This window comes from Syngnathus scovelli, chromosome 11 (genome assembly GCF_024217435.2).
Source record: "Syngnathus scovelli strain Florida chromosome 11, RoL_Ssco_1.2, whole genome shotgun sequence".
Lineage (NCBI taxonomy): Eukaryota > Metazoa > Chordata > Actinopteri > Syngnathiformes > Syngnathidae > Syngnathus > Syngnathus scovelli.
The window spans coordinates 8,970,971-8,984,844 of NC_090857.1; the positions used below are offsets into that span (position 1 = coordinate 8,970,971).

The window sequence follows — 13,874 nt, forward strand, 5'->3', positions numbered from 1 at the left end:
ATCAGACGGGTCCGCTCCCCCTCGCCCCAAATGATGACACACGGACTCCATTCTATTGCATTCGTCACATCCACTTTATTGATTTCATTATTGAACCCAGGCTGTTGGAAAGTATCGACCTAAACTTTTCCCAATGAATGAAAGCCTGCTCACTGGACACATCCCAGTGAAACAAAAGGCCAAAGAAATGACACAATCCTTTTTGGACTTTACGTACGCACGGCAAGTAAACTAAACACAGTCTACAATTGCACTAAGTCCCATCCAACATACTGAGACATTGACGCAAACGTGAGGCCACGGTACAAAAACAAATGCACCTTTTTCCCTGATATGTTCACATAAGGCAGAGAGGTAAGGCACAAAATATCCAGATCACTCCATCACTGCCTTCTATTTAAAAAAAAAAAAAAGTAGAAGAAAATAAACATTTAAAAACAGGAGTGAGACTATTTCCTCATATAGTGGCTAGAGATTTTTTTTCAATACATTTACATACATTTTCCTGGTCAACTATGAATAAAATAAAGAATTCATTAATATATATTTTAGATGCGGTTTTTAATGGACTGGGAGAATTTATCTGGAGTGTTCTGGACTCCCGTTTCAAAGCCAATGTTGTATTTAATAGAATAATGCATGAGCTGTGCCATGTGGATTTTTTTTTTTGCTGTTCTTTTGTCTAGTCGAAAAGAACATTTCCGATACCCACAACTACAGTCTCGCTAAATATACAAGTTCAGAGACCTTAATTAACTTGCTAATATCTGAAACTGAATTGTAGATATCATGAATGGAATTACAAATACTCATAAAAACATGGCTGACATCTGCAATGTTCATTACGGATAATGAAAGACATGATTAATAGACAATTCCACATGACCGACAATGTAGTTAGGGTCACAATTATTTCATCATATGATAAATATTATTTGATTAAAATGTTATACACATATGAATCAAATCTTGGGTACAGTAGAAAGACCTCCTTGACAACCACACTGTGACAGCCAGGAAAAGTCTTCATGCTTTGGTAGGTGCTACTGTTTTGTTTAGCAACTGGGTCCTTTAATGCCTGTGTGTCTAAGATCTGAGTTAAAAACAGTTGCTATCCATCTTACCAAGGAGGAATTATGGAGACGAGCATATTCATAGTTTCAAGTAAATGACAAACAGTAATTAACTGAGACACAGCATCTATCAGAATGGGGCCACTATTTGAGGAAATAAGATTTGCTCTTCCACAGTTCCCAGACAAAATCAAGTAGAGAATTGGAAATCGGTGAAAAATTATAAAGTCCTAGTTTGTGTGTACTACTTAATGCACTCTAAGAGCGATTCCATCACATGTTGGGTGCCAGCCAGTTCAGGAATTTCATTGCGAGTTCGAATCCTAAGAAGCAAGCCTGGGGACACAAACGGATTTTTTTTTTTTTTTATTAGAGTGACTTAGATTCTAAGTCAACTACGCATGTTGCTCAATTGAATTAAATGTTAAAAAAAAAAAAAGTCAAATTTGACTTAATCGAACTGTCTGCGCCACACTTTGAGGATTATTGCAATACACACGTATATTGATGAATATGTCAAAAAAATAATAATTTGATACTCACAGCGTTTGCAGGAAAAGCTCGAAGCATGACAGCATTGAACCCTTTATATAAGGAGCCAATGCCTTCTTCTCGGATCAACTCACGCAGAACATCCCGGACGCCATTGGGATACTTTCCTTCAGGCGCTATAGTGATTGGCACAAACAAAATATTTTGAAGTAAAAAAAAAAAAAAAAAAAAAAACCTCTCTCTGGTGGATATTTTAAACTAGCATGTACCTGTTTGGAAACGAGACTTGAGCACATCGGGGGGGATGGCCACGGCCCAGTTAAATATTCCTGCCATCCCTCCGGCAAACAGCACGCTGGGAATGCTGAGTTCGTTATGACTAGGCGGATGTGAGGGAGGGAGACAGGGAGAACAGGTTGGGGTTCCATCTCATTTAATGAGCTGACGTTTGAGCCGTCGAGAGTCCTCACCTCTTTCCTGCCGGTGTGAGTAGATTCTTCAACCACTCGTAGGACATGAAGTACATGCCGCTTGCAGGAACGTCTGAATCACACACATACACAAGTCAATACTGATCAATAACGGTGAATGTACACCCGCAGGCAAAACTTAATCGCAAGGCAAAATAAAGCGGCACCTCTCATGAGAGTCAGCGCAGTGCCTTTGTAGATTCCTCTGATGCCCGACTCCTTGTAGAGCTGTTTGACACAGTCCATCGGCCCGGCGTACTTCACATTCCCAGACGAAGCCTGGACCTTCACACAGACACGAGCGCATTTATCAAACTATGATTTATAATGTGATTTTCAGATCACTTATATTTTTTAAGCTATTCTCTCTTTTATGTAAGGCAACTCAAGCATGACTTTGGCACCACCTGGTGGGTGTATGATCTATCTCCCCAAGATGATGTATTTTCCTTTATTGTATGTCTGATACATACTGCCCACAAATAAATAAAAGATCAGGAAGAAGAAGCTAACCTGCAGTAGACATTTGATTCGCTCGCCAGGAGTCATGATGGCTGTGGTGAAGATGCCGGACAACATGCCTGCAGCAAACAGTTGTGGATACCTGTCGGGGGGTGGAGAAGAAAAATCATCCCGCTCTGTGCAGGCAACTACCAAAGTACCACAGATGCAGATTAGTGACCTACGTGAGGATATCATCAGGGCTTTTCTGTTGCAGTTTCTTTCCCAAACCGAAGCCAAAGAAACAGACAGCAAACATGGGTGTGACTCCGATGATGGGGGCTGCCATACCTTTGTATAGCCCCTTTACTCCCTGCAAAAATTAGCATAGTATGCACAGGAAGACACCTTTTATATACAATACTTTGTGCTTCTGACCATTTTTCGAGCAAATACGGGATTTAAACTCAAGATAAAGTTGCACGAATGCTTACCTCTTTAGCTAAGGTCTTTTTGAAGCAATCAATTGTCCCCTTATAGAAGAGGCTCTCCCCTGGTTTGGGCTTTGGTTGAGTCTGGAGACGCACCTGAGGGAAGAAATATAAATACATCTCAAAGTGCCTTTACAAAGAGCTTGCGTTTGATTGACAGGTGTAGAAGTTGGTGGCAGGCTGTGAATTAGATGCCTTGGTATTCATTGGGAACTGCGCCATTAATCATGTCACAATTACAGTCATTGCAAAGTCTGCAGTGTGCTGGGATGCGACGTGCACGTGAATGTGGGTCAAGGTACAGCTCGATTTCTTAGTAGCATGAACATTTGCAGCTAAATGAAAGCTGACAGTCACGGCGCGAATGTTTTGCCTCATGCACACACGATTTACTTTTATAGTATCGAGGGGGTGACCCGCAAAGACGAGGCAGACTCCACCGAAACCGCCAGCGAAGAAGTTCTTCATTGGGCTGATCGGCTGCGGCTGTTTTGACATTGTGACTTTCTGCTATGAAGAAAAACACAAAGACAATTAGAATGTGAGGATAATTATGCATGCGGTAACACAAAGGAGAAGAACATTTGCTCACCTAGTCGGACGCAGCTACGAGAGGAATCTTTGGCAATTGAGTAGCTTTCTAACCGCTGAACCTTTCACCCACATATGGACCCGGACGGATTTGGCTGTAACACACAGCAATTCCAGTGCGTAGCGTTTGTTGTCCGGCTTAACCACTGTTTACTTGCGCGCTTGATTGATTGAATCAATATTAAACATTCCTTCACATATACTGTATATTATTAATTTCTTCAATTTTTAAATGTGAATAAATTATTATTTCATTCAGTAACCAAAGGAATGCAAATAGAATGCAATACTGTAATTATTACTATTAAAATGATTGTAGGCCTATTGCAAATTATTATAGGGATTTCTAAATGAGGCCACGAAAACAAATCTATTTTTTACACCCCAATTCTTATTGTTGTTCATGTTTGTGATTTAAACTATATATCTTAAATTAGAACATTAGACCTTTATGGATGTATTTTTTTTTTTAAAAAAACAAGACTATTCCAACAACTTTCACTTTTAAAAATAACTTTATTAGTTTCTTTTAGAATGATATTTTAGTTAAGGAAGGGGAGATGTTCTCTCTCACGATGGCTGTAAACAAACACACAACTGATGAACAGATCTCGGAACACAATACAAAAAAATATCAGATATCATCACTTCAGGATTATGTTTAGCGTTTAAGAGATATTTCCAGGCAAATAAACCATGTCACAGACATCTATTAACATGTAATATGAGAGGACACAACCAATGACAACACAATGTAAATAAATCAAGAATATTTCTTTCTGTTAAATTATTAGATATGAATTTCAGTAGATACTAAATGAAACGCAGCAGCGTTTTCTCAAGACAATAACTGCAGAACATCAGCTAAAGCTACAAAGCTCCATTGCAGGTGAATTGCATTGTGGATTAATACGCTGTATTTTCTTAAGCTATGAAGTCACTGACCCTGATGCTCGAGAAGCTTTGTATAAATCAGCACACAAGACAAGTTACTTTGCTAAAAGCAAATTTGTTAAGAGCACTCAACCTGTTTATCCTGTTCTTCTTTATTTCAATGGCGTTTGAAATAATGATGTGCCTTGGGGTTGGGTTGGGCAAAGTATGCAGTCAGTTTTAATAGACTATAGATATACTATGTTGTAAGGAAAATACTGCTCTTAGCACATTGTAATTACATGGCACTATTGCAACTGGTTGAAACTTGAGTGCATTTTGGTTCGAATGACCTACTTTTTTTCTGATACGTTAATAGAAGAAAACTATGCATTTATTGAGGCTAATTATTGCTTATAAGTCAAACAGCATGTTATTTTGGCCTCTATTTCGGTATCTCAAGCTCTGACCTCGCTGTTTTTGTGCATTTGTCATGTTTTTCCCCTCATTCAATCATCAAAACACACCATTCTCAAAGAAAATATATCAATTCTACCACATCCCATGCATGCTGCAGCAGTGGACAACAAGTCCAAGGAAACACTGGCATATAAGTGATTGCGTCTCTCTGCATTCAGGGCATCATTTTTCTCTACCGCACCTCTCTGCAGTGGACTACAGTGTGTGATATGCGTGATACTGAATAGGGCCCTAGAATGTAGTACTTGACTTTTGGCGGCAGCCCTGGTGATACTGCTATGGTCAGTATTGACCCATGCTGATCTGCGGGAACTCCTTGTAGATCTGCTGCACAATAAGCTTATCCATCTGTTTGGCCGTCGCGCTCCCTTCATCTTCCCCGGGGTCTTCCTCCTCCCTGAGAATCCTTTGCAACGCCCCCTGCAGGTCTGAGAGCCGGTGCTGGTGCTCCAGGTAATCCGTCGAGCGCATGATGGAGTGCATGAGGGAGAGGTACTCCATGCGGAGCTTTGGATGGAGATAGTGAAGAAGAGAAAAGTAGTGGAAACTATTTACATGGAATTTTTTACAGGGAAATACCATTTCTTAAACCCCTTCATTTAACCCAACAGTGCCATCTAGTGGAGTCAAAAAGTATAAAAACTGGTTCATGAAGCAAATTTGAAGCTTCATCTTCCTATAACTAATTTTGATACTAGCAGGCCAGGTAATCATCAAAGTGATCCTAAGCATAAGTGATTCCCTTGCTCACCTTGTCTCCAGGTGAAAGGTCAGAGATCTGCCGCACCGCTATGTCAATCATCACCATCATGTCAGTACGATAAAAGATATCCGCCGTCTCTCGACTGGCTAAAACATCCTGCAGGAACTTGAGCACGGCGTGCGGTGCGGGCGGCAAGTGCTTGAACATACACACGGGGTCGTCTGCGGAGGAGTGAACATACAGTGACGGAGATGCGTAAGACAGGAGGACGGATGCGTGTGCAACAATCAGGCACCTCCTCGGTTGAGAAGCAGCAGCACTTTCTCAGTCAGAATCTTGACGTTCTTCTTCCTCAGCTGCTGCATGATGATGTTGTTGCTCGGCGCTGCGTGACAAAGACATGCCGGGAAATGAGTCAGAGTAAAGTCGAGAGGTAAACCTCTGATCTGTGTGACGTGATAGTATGTAAACGGTGTGAACTCATCCACTGAGCATTGTGTTTCACGGTCACCTGTGTGGTGCAGGTTGAAGGCCAGCAGCAGGTTGAGGAAGAGATCGGGCAGCTGCTCGGTTGGGTCGGAGGGATGTCCGTCCTCCACCACATCCAGCAGGAACAGAACAAAGTCGCCGTTTAAGTGTTCTGAATGCGGTGAGGGAGAGGAGAGGACCATGTCAAAATGACAGCAGGCATGTACGATACATTTTTAACTTTGTATGTGACCAATGCTATGGTATTGTAAATACGGGGACACAGTAAATACTAAATAATCTTCTTGTCATTTATTCATTACCAAGAGTCTTACCATAGTGGTGATATGGCACCTGTTCCCCCATTGAGAAAATCATAGTGAGTACCAAGGCTGTGTAACACATCTTCTGGTGCTCTGAGCAACAAACAGACAACACACAAGAGCTATGAATATGCGGATCCAACAAATCACCAAAAAAAGAATCACCCACCTTGCGTGTCGGTTTGTAAGTCCCTGGCGAGTTCCATAGGGAGGATGGAGTTGAGGAGGGTGGAGATAAGAGAAGCATCCAAGCTACACATGGCGCCAAACACTTTGAGCAGCAGCAGCCGTAAAGACACACGAAGCTCCTGCACGGGTCATGTGATAGCGACCGTGACGACCAATTTTTCACTCATGGTTCTCAAAGATGATCTTTAAAACGGTATCCTTACCATCTGATAATAGGAAACCAGGGAGAGCACATTCTCATAATTGTCGGACTTGCACATCCTCTTACACACTTCAGGATCTGCATCAGTCTAAAAAACAGACACAAATCTTATTTGTATCAACAATAATAGATAGCCCTTTCTTCCCTTTCCTCTGTAATCTGTTCCCTGGATGCCGTCCCTGAACACACCAGGAGATCTTTGGGTGCATGAAAAGCTCATCTGAGCGGCCCAGCTTGATTGTGGGTTTTAGTCGGTAGGGAAAATGCCAACGTAAAAGATTTGGCAGGCTGTCAAGTTGACTGAGTCAGGCTTTAATAACATGGTCGGATCTGTAAACTGGCCTGTCTGATCCCATCAGACATGTCTGGTATTTCCGGCAGGATCTGGATCGGAGTGCTGTTTGCGGATTATATATTCATCCGACTGAAACTCTTTCATTACGCTGTGCGAGGAATAATAATTGTGTCAACAGTGAACTAGCTTTGCCGGGGGGCACTACACTTCACCAGGAAAACACCAACTCTGCTCGGTCAATTTGAAATAATTTTCTGTTTTTTAAGAAGCGGTTTTATAAAATATATATTACCGATTACAGATTAATCAATGAATAAAAAAAATAATCACCAAAAATAAATTGGTTATTGAAATTATCATTAGTTAGATTATTAGTTTTGTTCATCCGTTTTACCAGTATCTTGAGGAGCTCCTCGAGGTAGCACGCAATGAGGGCGTGGTCTTCATGGAGCGCCCAACTGCGTTGCTGGGAGTCATCCCGGTGGCGGGTCAAGTCCCCGAAGATGACTTCCAGCCGCTGCTCGTCGTGACACTGCTGACCTCGTGGCAGGGCAGCACCGAGATCCTGCACGGATATCAGATATGGTCCCATGATGTGGATATCAACTGCATGTTGTGTGGTTATAACAACCTAACATTGGCTTTTCAATGTCCATTTAGCTTAATGCTAACAAACAACGTAAATCACCAGAGAACAAAAAGTAGTGATGAAATGATGAGATACTTGAATCCAAATGTTGGGGCAACACATGTAGACAGAAAATATAACGATACTAAACTGCATATATTCTTTATCATCTGCAAAGAACAACTCAGATTCGTATGGCTAAAGTAAATATATTCTTAATATGTTTAGATATCAAATGTCATAAGATCGAGTTGTAATGTGTTGTGGATATGTACGATCTCGTAACATCTTGTTCCCTTGGAACCACAGGTGACAAATGTTTAAGCCTTGGCGGAGGTCAAGCGTTTCATGTATCAAGTTCGACACAGGAAACGAGTGAGTGACATGATAAACGCCCCCCCGACATTCTCACAGCTAAAAGCAGCTTCAGCTGACATTCTAAACAGCCGCGGCATTCTCTTTTGAGCGCACGTGGCGCAAAGAAAACAAGTCTAACCTTGCTCTCCACCAGCGACAGGAGAACATGTTCCAGGGCGGAGGAGGAATGAGGCAGGGTGGTCTGCAGGTGGCCCACCACCACCCCGACGGCCACTCGTGACAGCTCGTAACTTAAGCCCGTGTTCTTCCGCACCAGTTCGATCAGCTCGGCACCGATGGTCGGGGGAACCGGCTCGGCGGAAGCGGGGCTGTTTTCGTCCATCGGCGGCGGGGCGACCGGCCACTCGCTCTCCGGAGCCTCTTCCTCTGTTACGGGGGTCTGCGGGGTCTGTGGGGGCTGCGGGGCCAGGCTCTTCTTGGCCGGGGCTGACTGAGCAGTGGGCTCGGATGGAGCTGCGGCGGGCTTGACGCGGGACGGTATAGGGGGAGGTGGTGTGCTGGAAACACTTGGGAGGCTGACGTCGGAGGACGACGCAGACTCTAAAGAGGTGCTGCTGATTGTAAGGGATGGGACCGGGGACGGCGGGAGAGAAGTCAATCTGGAAGGGATGTCTGGCTCTGCAGAAAAAGGCGAGAGAGAGCTAGCTCCAATTAAGCAACAGTACAATCAATATAAATAAATATAAGAAAAAATATATCATAAAATAATAAAAATAAATAATAAAAATGTGGTAAGAGCATTTTACATGTATAAAACTACATCTCAAATTATACAGCAAATGTCCTGCATTTATTTTAAAAAAATTTCAGCAGGACTCATCCTGATTATTCTAATACGATCGCCATGCCACCGCCTACTGACCTGGACGCCGGCTGTTGCGTTGTTTCTCAGGAGGGGGCGGCGTGATTGGAGCCGCGCGGCGAGGCTGCGGGGGCACCTGCATGGAGGGATGAACAAACACAAAAGTGGGAATTCAGTAATATATTTAAACAAACATGGTTGCAAATACATTGAACCAGGTAATGATGGGACATTGTGATTTCCTCAGAATTGTGCACAAGGGATTATTTGAAATCAAGTATTGCATGTTGATATCGACTAGTACTCCTGTTGTTTGTTTAATATGCTGTTTTTTTGTAATTCTCCAGAAACATTGTAACATGATGTCAACATCCGCTTTTGTGAAAGAGCAACCATAACAAAACAGCAACTTCATGTCACCTGATAGAAACCCGGATCTCCACGCATGTTGTCCATGCTTCCCGATAAGGGGACACCTCCCTGTCTTCCGTGGTCTCGATGAAGGCCATTGGGCAGCGGAGGAGTTTGGCTGAGAGAGATTTCACTGTTGGATGCTGGGAGACCTTGCGAGTGTCCTGATATGCTCCGCCGTGCAAGCGTCTCCTTTCTGTGATGGATCAACTTTCTACAACAGAAGATGTGCACATTCGTTTATTTGTACTACCCCTCTCTCTAAAAGATATGTTTTCGTTTTCAATTGAGTTCAACAGGTTATAAGTCACATCAATGGAGTGAAATATTTTATCTTGGGTCTTATTTTTAATGTCGCAAAAACCTTGAGCAGGGGTGTGTAGACTTTTTAGAGCCACTTTTGTACTATGGACTAAAGGGTCAATACTGGAAGGGATTATTTCAGTTCACATTATTTCTCATTAGAAATGTATTTTAAGAATAAGCAAATTGACCTTATCCTTAACCTGTTGCTTTTTTTTTTAGTGATGTCACATTCTCAGTTTCTTTCCTTGACATTTTGGCATGTCCGGACGTCCTATTTCTCAACAAGCGCATGCAACGGAAGGAAATGGAAATTTCTACTCACTGGAGAACATCCCGCTGTTCCAGATTATATTTGCCTCCATTCTTTAAGGCAACATTGTGGATACCTTCAATGGCTCTGTCAATGGACTGCAACACTTCATCCTGCTCTGGAGCCTGGTCAACAGAAAGAAAAAGCAAAGAAAATGAGGAGCTGTAGGAATTAAATATTTACTCATGCTTGCATAAAACTTTAAACACAACGGAGCAAAATTATTGCCGATGGCTATATACTGTGCATGTGTGAGTTTGTCTGAGACTGGAGGAAAGAGAAACTGGGTCGGTTATCTAACAAAAAGCAGCCTTTCAGCCTGGGTCACACATGCTCAGCAAGACTCCCAGTTGGAGCTCATTGAAGCCAATGTGGCGGAAGCATTCATTCCTGAGTGGCGCAGGTCACATGCCGGGACTCGTTCACTGATGAGTGCATCCCTGGAACACCCACCGCACATGTGGGAGGGACCGATTGCATGGAAAACATGAAAAATTAGGAAAAGGAGGCTACTCGACTGAGATATACAGATGGAATGATGAATTAAATGTTACAGTCATCCATTTTTTTACAGTCCTTGCCCTGTTAGAGGTGCGGCTGAGCTGGAGCCGATCCCAGTTGACTTGGGGTGAGAGGAAACAAACAGTAGTTCTTAAAAGTTCTTAATCTTTTCTAACTCTTTGTTTTCAGTTGTTTAATTATATTTTGTGGCACTTTTAAATGCAACCAATTTTAAAGCAGACTTGTGGTATCTAATAGGTGCATCAATAATAATGGCAAGAAGCACAGCAAAAGATTGACATATTTGCCTACATTTTACAAATATTACATGTTTCCAATTAATTCCACCATTTATTACCTATACATGCATATTACCTACTAGTCTCTAAACAATACTGCGCGTCTACCTACACTTTATTTCAAATTTTGTACTCTTGGAGTGATATTTATTTGTAATCGGCAGATGTATAACCATTTAAATTTTTACTGCGCATTTATGACCATAGCCGCCTCAAAAAGTAGTCCCGATGCATCCCAACCCCTCCCAGGAACGATCCAGTACGCCGGGGCATCTTTTCTTCATTCACCAGATTTCTCCTGACGATGGGGACGGAGGATTTACCTGAACCTTTTCGATGTACGAGGAGGGGATATAGCCGGTCTCCCCCGAGCTGCAGCGTGAGCCCAACCACCAGTGTTTGTTGCTCCTCTCCAGGATTAGGAAGCTCTCTCCGGCCGCGAAGTGCAGCGAGTTGGGCTCCGCTGATCGGAAGGCGTATAGGGAGCGGTACATGTTGATCAGCCACAAAAGGAAGCCGAGCAGAAGGGGAAGCCTTTAGTGTGGCGATAACAAGTCCCTGAGGGGGAATAAGTGACCTTTGGGGAGTGTTTTTAAAGAGGCTATGAAGGAAGCATTGCCCCGGTGGGTCCCTTCTGTCTATTTACAATGCAGCTCAGATCTGATCACCTGACCTGAGACTGTTACCGTTCAATGTCGCTAGAGGGTGCTGTTGAGATAAGAAACGCCCCTAGTCCTACTAGTCAAAAGAAGACATATTCGTCTTTTGAATTGTTTTATTTGTGGACATCAGTCCATCATACACATATCAATGTACATCGTCCTTATATTATTAAAAACGAAATCCATATTATATGACTGTTCTTTATAGCTGAAAGCGTCATTGATAAACGTGAATTGATCGATTAGTTTCCCTTACACAATACTGGAACAGATCTGCGCCACGGTCCCACACTGATTATCGTCCCCCACTGCTGTCAACATGGCCGGTGTGGTGTGTGCCAAAATCCTCCTTCAGAGATCATCACCAAGGTTAATCTTGTCCTGCAGAACAAAACCGGGTTTCCTCAGGTACAACGGTATTTATTCAAACTTTTTCATCAAGCTTTTAAGGCACACGGGAGGAAGAATTAGCTCAACGAGGTCATTTTGTTATACCGCTACGGAACCTTCTCACGTTGTTATAAAACTTCCCAATGAGCAACAATGATAAAACAAAACCCAACATATATATTTATATATTTGGCGATTTTAGGGTAACAAAAAACCCTCATTTGTTTCTGAAAGTTGTTCTAAAATCCTATTTTTTTTATTTTTTTATCGTGCTAATTAAATTAAATGAGTGCATTCAATCCAGAGCATTTTTTTCTGCAATAGACCCAAAGTAGCGACTGATGGAACGTCATTACAGCATTGTTCTGATATATGGAATTTGGCTGTTGTCGCCACGTTTCTTGCAGTCCATTTCTGTCCCGGGGTCATCGTTTGGGCCCGAGTGATGACGAGATGTATCAGCGTACCACAGTGTCGGTTATGAAGAGGGAGCCAGGAAGCGGCATCATGATCTACAGCTATAGCCCCCAAGGATTCAACATTGATGGCAACAAAGTGTTTGGCCCCTGCGCAGTGCTCCCTCCTTCCATCCTGCAGTGGAAGGTGAACTAAAATCACTTCGCTCTTTGTTAAATATATCTAATATGATCAATATGAACAATATTTAATCATTTACAGGTTGGGAATTCTAAAGATATCACAGAAGAAAGTGTATCACTTTTCCACATGATTGTACCCCACATAGGTAACAATTCAGGTTTGTTACTTACCAAGTTCTCCTAAAAGGCTGTGCCATCATGTGTCCTATTTTACTTTTGTAGAGATTCTTGTCCTGGGCACGGGTGCACGACTCGAGCGTATTCATCCGTCCGTTCTGGCTCTCCTTAAGCGCAAAGGCATCGCTGTGGAGGTGCAAGACACGGTAAAGATTGGCACAGCAGTGCTGGTGTCCTTTAGGGTTAGGAAGAAATTCTTGTCACCATATATAGGAAGTTAAGATGTGTGTAGGGGGGAGGTTGTGGATAGACATTAGTAGATTTTGTAACCAAATAATCTTTCCATCCCTGCTGTTTTGTTTTTCAGCCCAATGCTTGTGCCACTTTTAATTTCCTGATAAGTGAAAACAGGATAGCAGCCGCCGGTCTTATCCCTCCGTCCACTAGCACAGCACTGGAGGTGAAGAAGGACTAGTTAGCCTTTCGTGAAGAGCAGTTGGACATTGGAGATTCATGAAACCTCTTCAACATGTGTCATACTTGAGTCACCAAGATTTGTAAAGGAAAAGTCACCAGATAGCCGTCATCTGAAGATAAAAAAAAAAAAAAAAAAAAGGATGAACTGAAATGACACCGCTTGAAAAAAACTTGGTCGGTTGAACATTTGCAAGAAACCACTACTGGCATTATGTGTAACTTTTTGCTTGTACATAAACCATATGTTATGTTTATAAATTATGTATGTAAACATGCTGTGTGTGTGACAATGAGAATCTAGAGTGTTGTTAATATTTTTATAGTGCCTTATAAGCATCGGAAGGGGTCCCATTCATTCATTTATTCATTCTACACATAACAAAAATATAACTCGGGCTATTAATTCAATTTCCAAATGAGTCATAACTTTAAACATCTCTGATCATTAGTTCATATCCGCACTAACTGCCATCATTGTACGGACTTGGGGGGACATCCTTTAATTTTCACTTGAAGATTTATACTAACCTAGTCCACTAGGTGGCAGTAATGTATTTTTGTTGCTGGTTTCCAAACGCCGTTCAAAATAAGAAGAAGCAGTCGAACTACGTTAGTGATGTGCATTCCAGTTCTTTTAAGTGAACTGAATCTTTAGAATCGGTTCACTCAAAAGATTTGTTCAAACATATCGTTCCCCCCCCCCACACACACACACACACACGCCTCATGGACACTTCTATAAGTACACTACATGAGGTAAAAATAAATAAATGAATGAATAAATAAGAAAGTGTAGCAAACGATTCGGTGAACGATTCTTTTGAACAAATCTTTTGAATGAACCTATTCTAAAGATTCAGTTCATTTTAAACTGGAATGCACATCACTAATACAAAACAGTGC

At 42.1% G+C, this 13,874-nt stretch overlaps 3 protein-coding genes across 5 annotated transcripts; 1 reads left to right on the forward strand and 2 right to left on the reverse strand.

Moving 5' to 3' along the window:
• Nucleotides 1-50: 50 nt before the first annotated feature.
• slc25a20 (solute carrier family 25 member 20) lies at nt 51-3,717 on the reverse strand. 2 transcript variants are annotated; one of them, XM_049733614.1, is made up of 10 exons: nt 3,560-3,717; nt 3,361-3,477; nt 2,971-3,063; nt 2,722-2,849; nt 2,549-2,639; nt 2,203-2,320; nt 2,036-2,108; nt 1,835-1,944; nt 1,617-1,741; nt 51-1,409 (listed from the first exon to the last, which is right to left on the reverse strand). In XM_049733614.1, the coding sequence occupies exons 2-10, from the start codon at nt 3,463-3,465 to the stop codon at nt 1,347-1,349; spliced, it is 906 nt and encodes a 301-aa protein (XP_049589571.1). In that variant the 5' UTR covers nt 3,466-3,477; nt 3,560-3,717; the 3' UTR covers nt 51-1,346. The 2 variants fall into 2 exon arrangements, with proteins under 2 accessions (XP_049589571.1, XP_049589572.1); XM_049733615.1 differs by having other exon boundaries at nt 3,361-3,474; nt 3,560-3,714.
• A 337-nt stretch (nt 3,718-4,054) lies between these two features.
• On the reverse strand, nt 4,055-11,373 carry nckipsd (NCK interacting protein with SH3 domain). Its single transcript, XM_049733577.2, has 13 exons — nt 11,050-11,373; nt 9,939-10,051; nt 9,320-9,524; nt 8,960-9,035; nt 8,216-8,715; nt 7,486-7,656; nt 6,798-6,884; nt 6,575-6,713; nt 6,418-6,498; nt 6,126-6,254; nt 5,910-5,999; nt 5,663-5,835; nt 4,055-5,418 (listed from the first exon to the last, which is right to left on the reverse strand). The coding sequence occupies exons 1-13, from the start codon at nt 11,218-11,220 to the stop codon at nt 5,194-5,196; spliced, it is 2,160 nt and encodes a 719-aa protein (XP_049589534.1). The 5' UTR covers nt 11,221-11,373; the 3' UTR covers nt 4,055-5,193.
• Nucleotides 11,374-11,417: 44 nt separating this feature from the next.
• ndufaf3 (NADH:ubiquinone oxidoreductase complex assembly factor) lies at nt 11,418-13,242 on the forward strand. Of its 2 annotated transcripts, none has more exons than XM_049733628.2 (5): nt 11,418-11,796; nt 12,186-12,381; nt 12,457-12,535; nt 12,600-12,700; nt 12,862-13,242. In XM_049733628.2, the coding sequence occupies exons 1-5, from the start codon at nt 11,708-11,710 to the stop codon at nt 12,967-12,969; spliced, it is 573 nt and encodes a 190-aa protein (XP_049589585.1). In that variant the 5' UTR covers nt 11,418-11,707; the 3' UTR covers nt 12,970-13,242. The 2 variants fall into 2 exon arrangements, with proteins under 2 accessions (XP_049589585.1, XP_049589586.1); XM_049733629.2 differs by having other exon boundaries at nt 12,457-12,523.
• The last annotated feature ends 632 nt before the right edge of the window (nt 13,243-13,874 follow it).

Coding starts and splice junctions, on each gene's coding strand:
- slc25a20 (XM_049733614.1), bottom strand. CDS start 3,465: ATGTCAAAACAGCCGCAGCCGATCAGCCCAATGAAGAACTTCTTCGCT. Junction 2,321..2,548: donor GAATCAAATGTCTACTGCAG/GTTAGCTTCTTC, acceptor GTCTGTGTGAAG/GTCCAGGCTTCGTCTGGGAA. Junction 2,109..2,202: donor TGCGCTGACTCTCATGAGAG/GTGCCGCTTTAT, acceptor TGTGTGATTCAG/ACGTTCCTGCAAGCGGCATG.
- nckipsd (XM_049733577.2), bottom strand. CDS start 11,220: ATGTACCGCTCCCTATACGCCTTCCGATCAGCGGAGCCCAACTCGCTG. Junction 10,052..11,049: donor CGTACATCGAAAAGGTTCAG/GTAAATCCTCCG, acceptor TCTGTTGACCAG/GCTCCAGAGCAGGATGAAGT. Junction 5,836..5,909: donor GCTGCTTCTCAACCGAGGAG/GTGCCTGATTGT, acceptor ACTCCTCCGCAG/ACGACCCCGTGTGTATGTTC.
- ndufaf3 (XM_049733628.2), top strand. CDS start 11,708: ATGGCCGGTGTGGTGTGTGCCAAAATCCTCCTTCAGAGATCATCACCA. Junction 11,797..12,185: donor ACAAAACCGGGTTTCCTCAG/GTACAACGGTAT, acceptor CGTTTCTTGCAG/TCCATTTCTGTCCCGGGGTC. Junction 12,382..12,456: donor CTTCCATCCTGCAGTGGAAG/GTGAACTAAAAT, acceptor AATCATTTACAG/GTTGGGAATTCTAAAGATAT.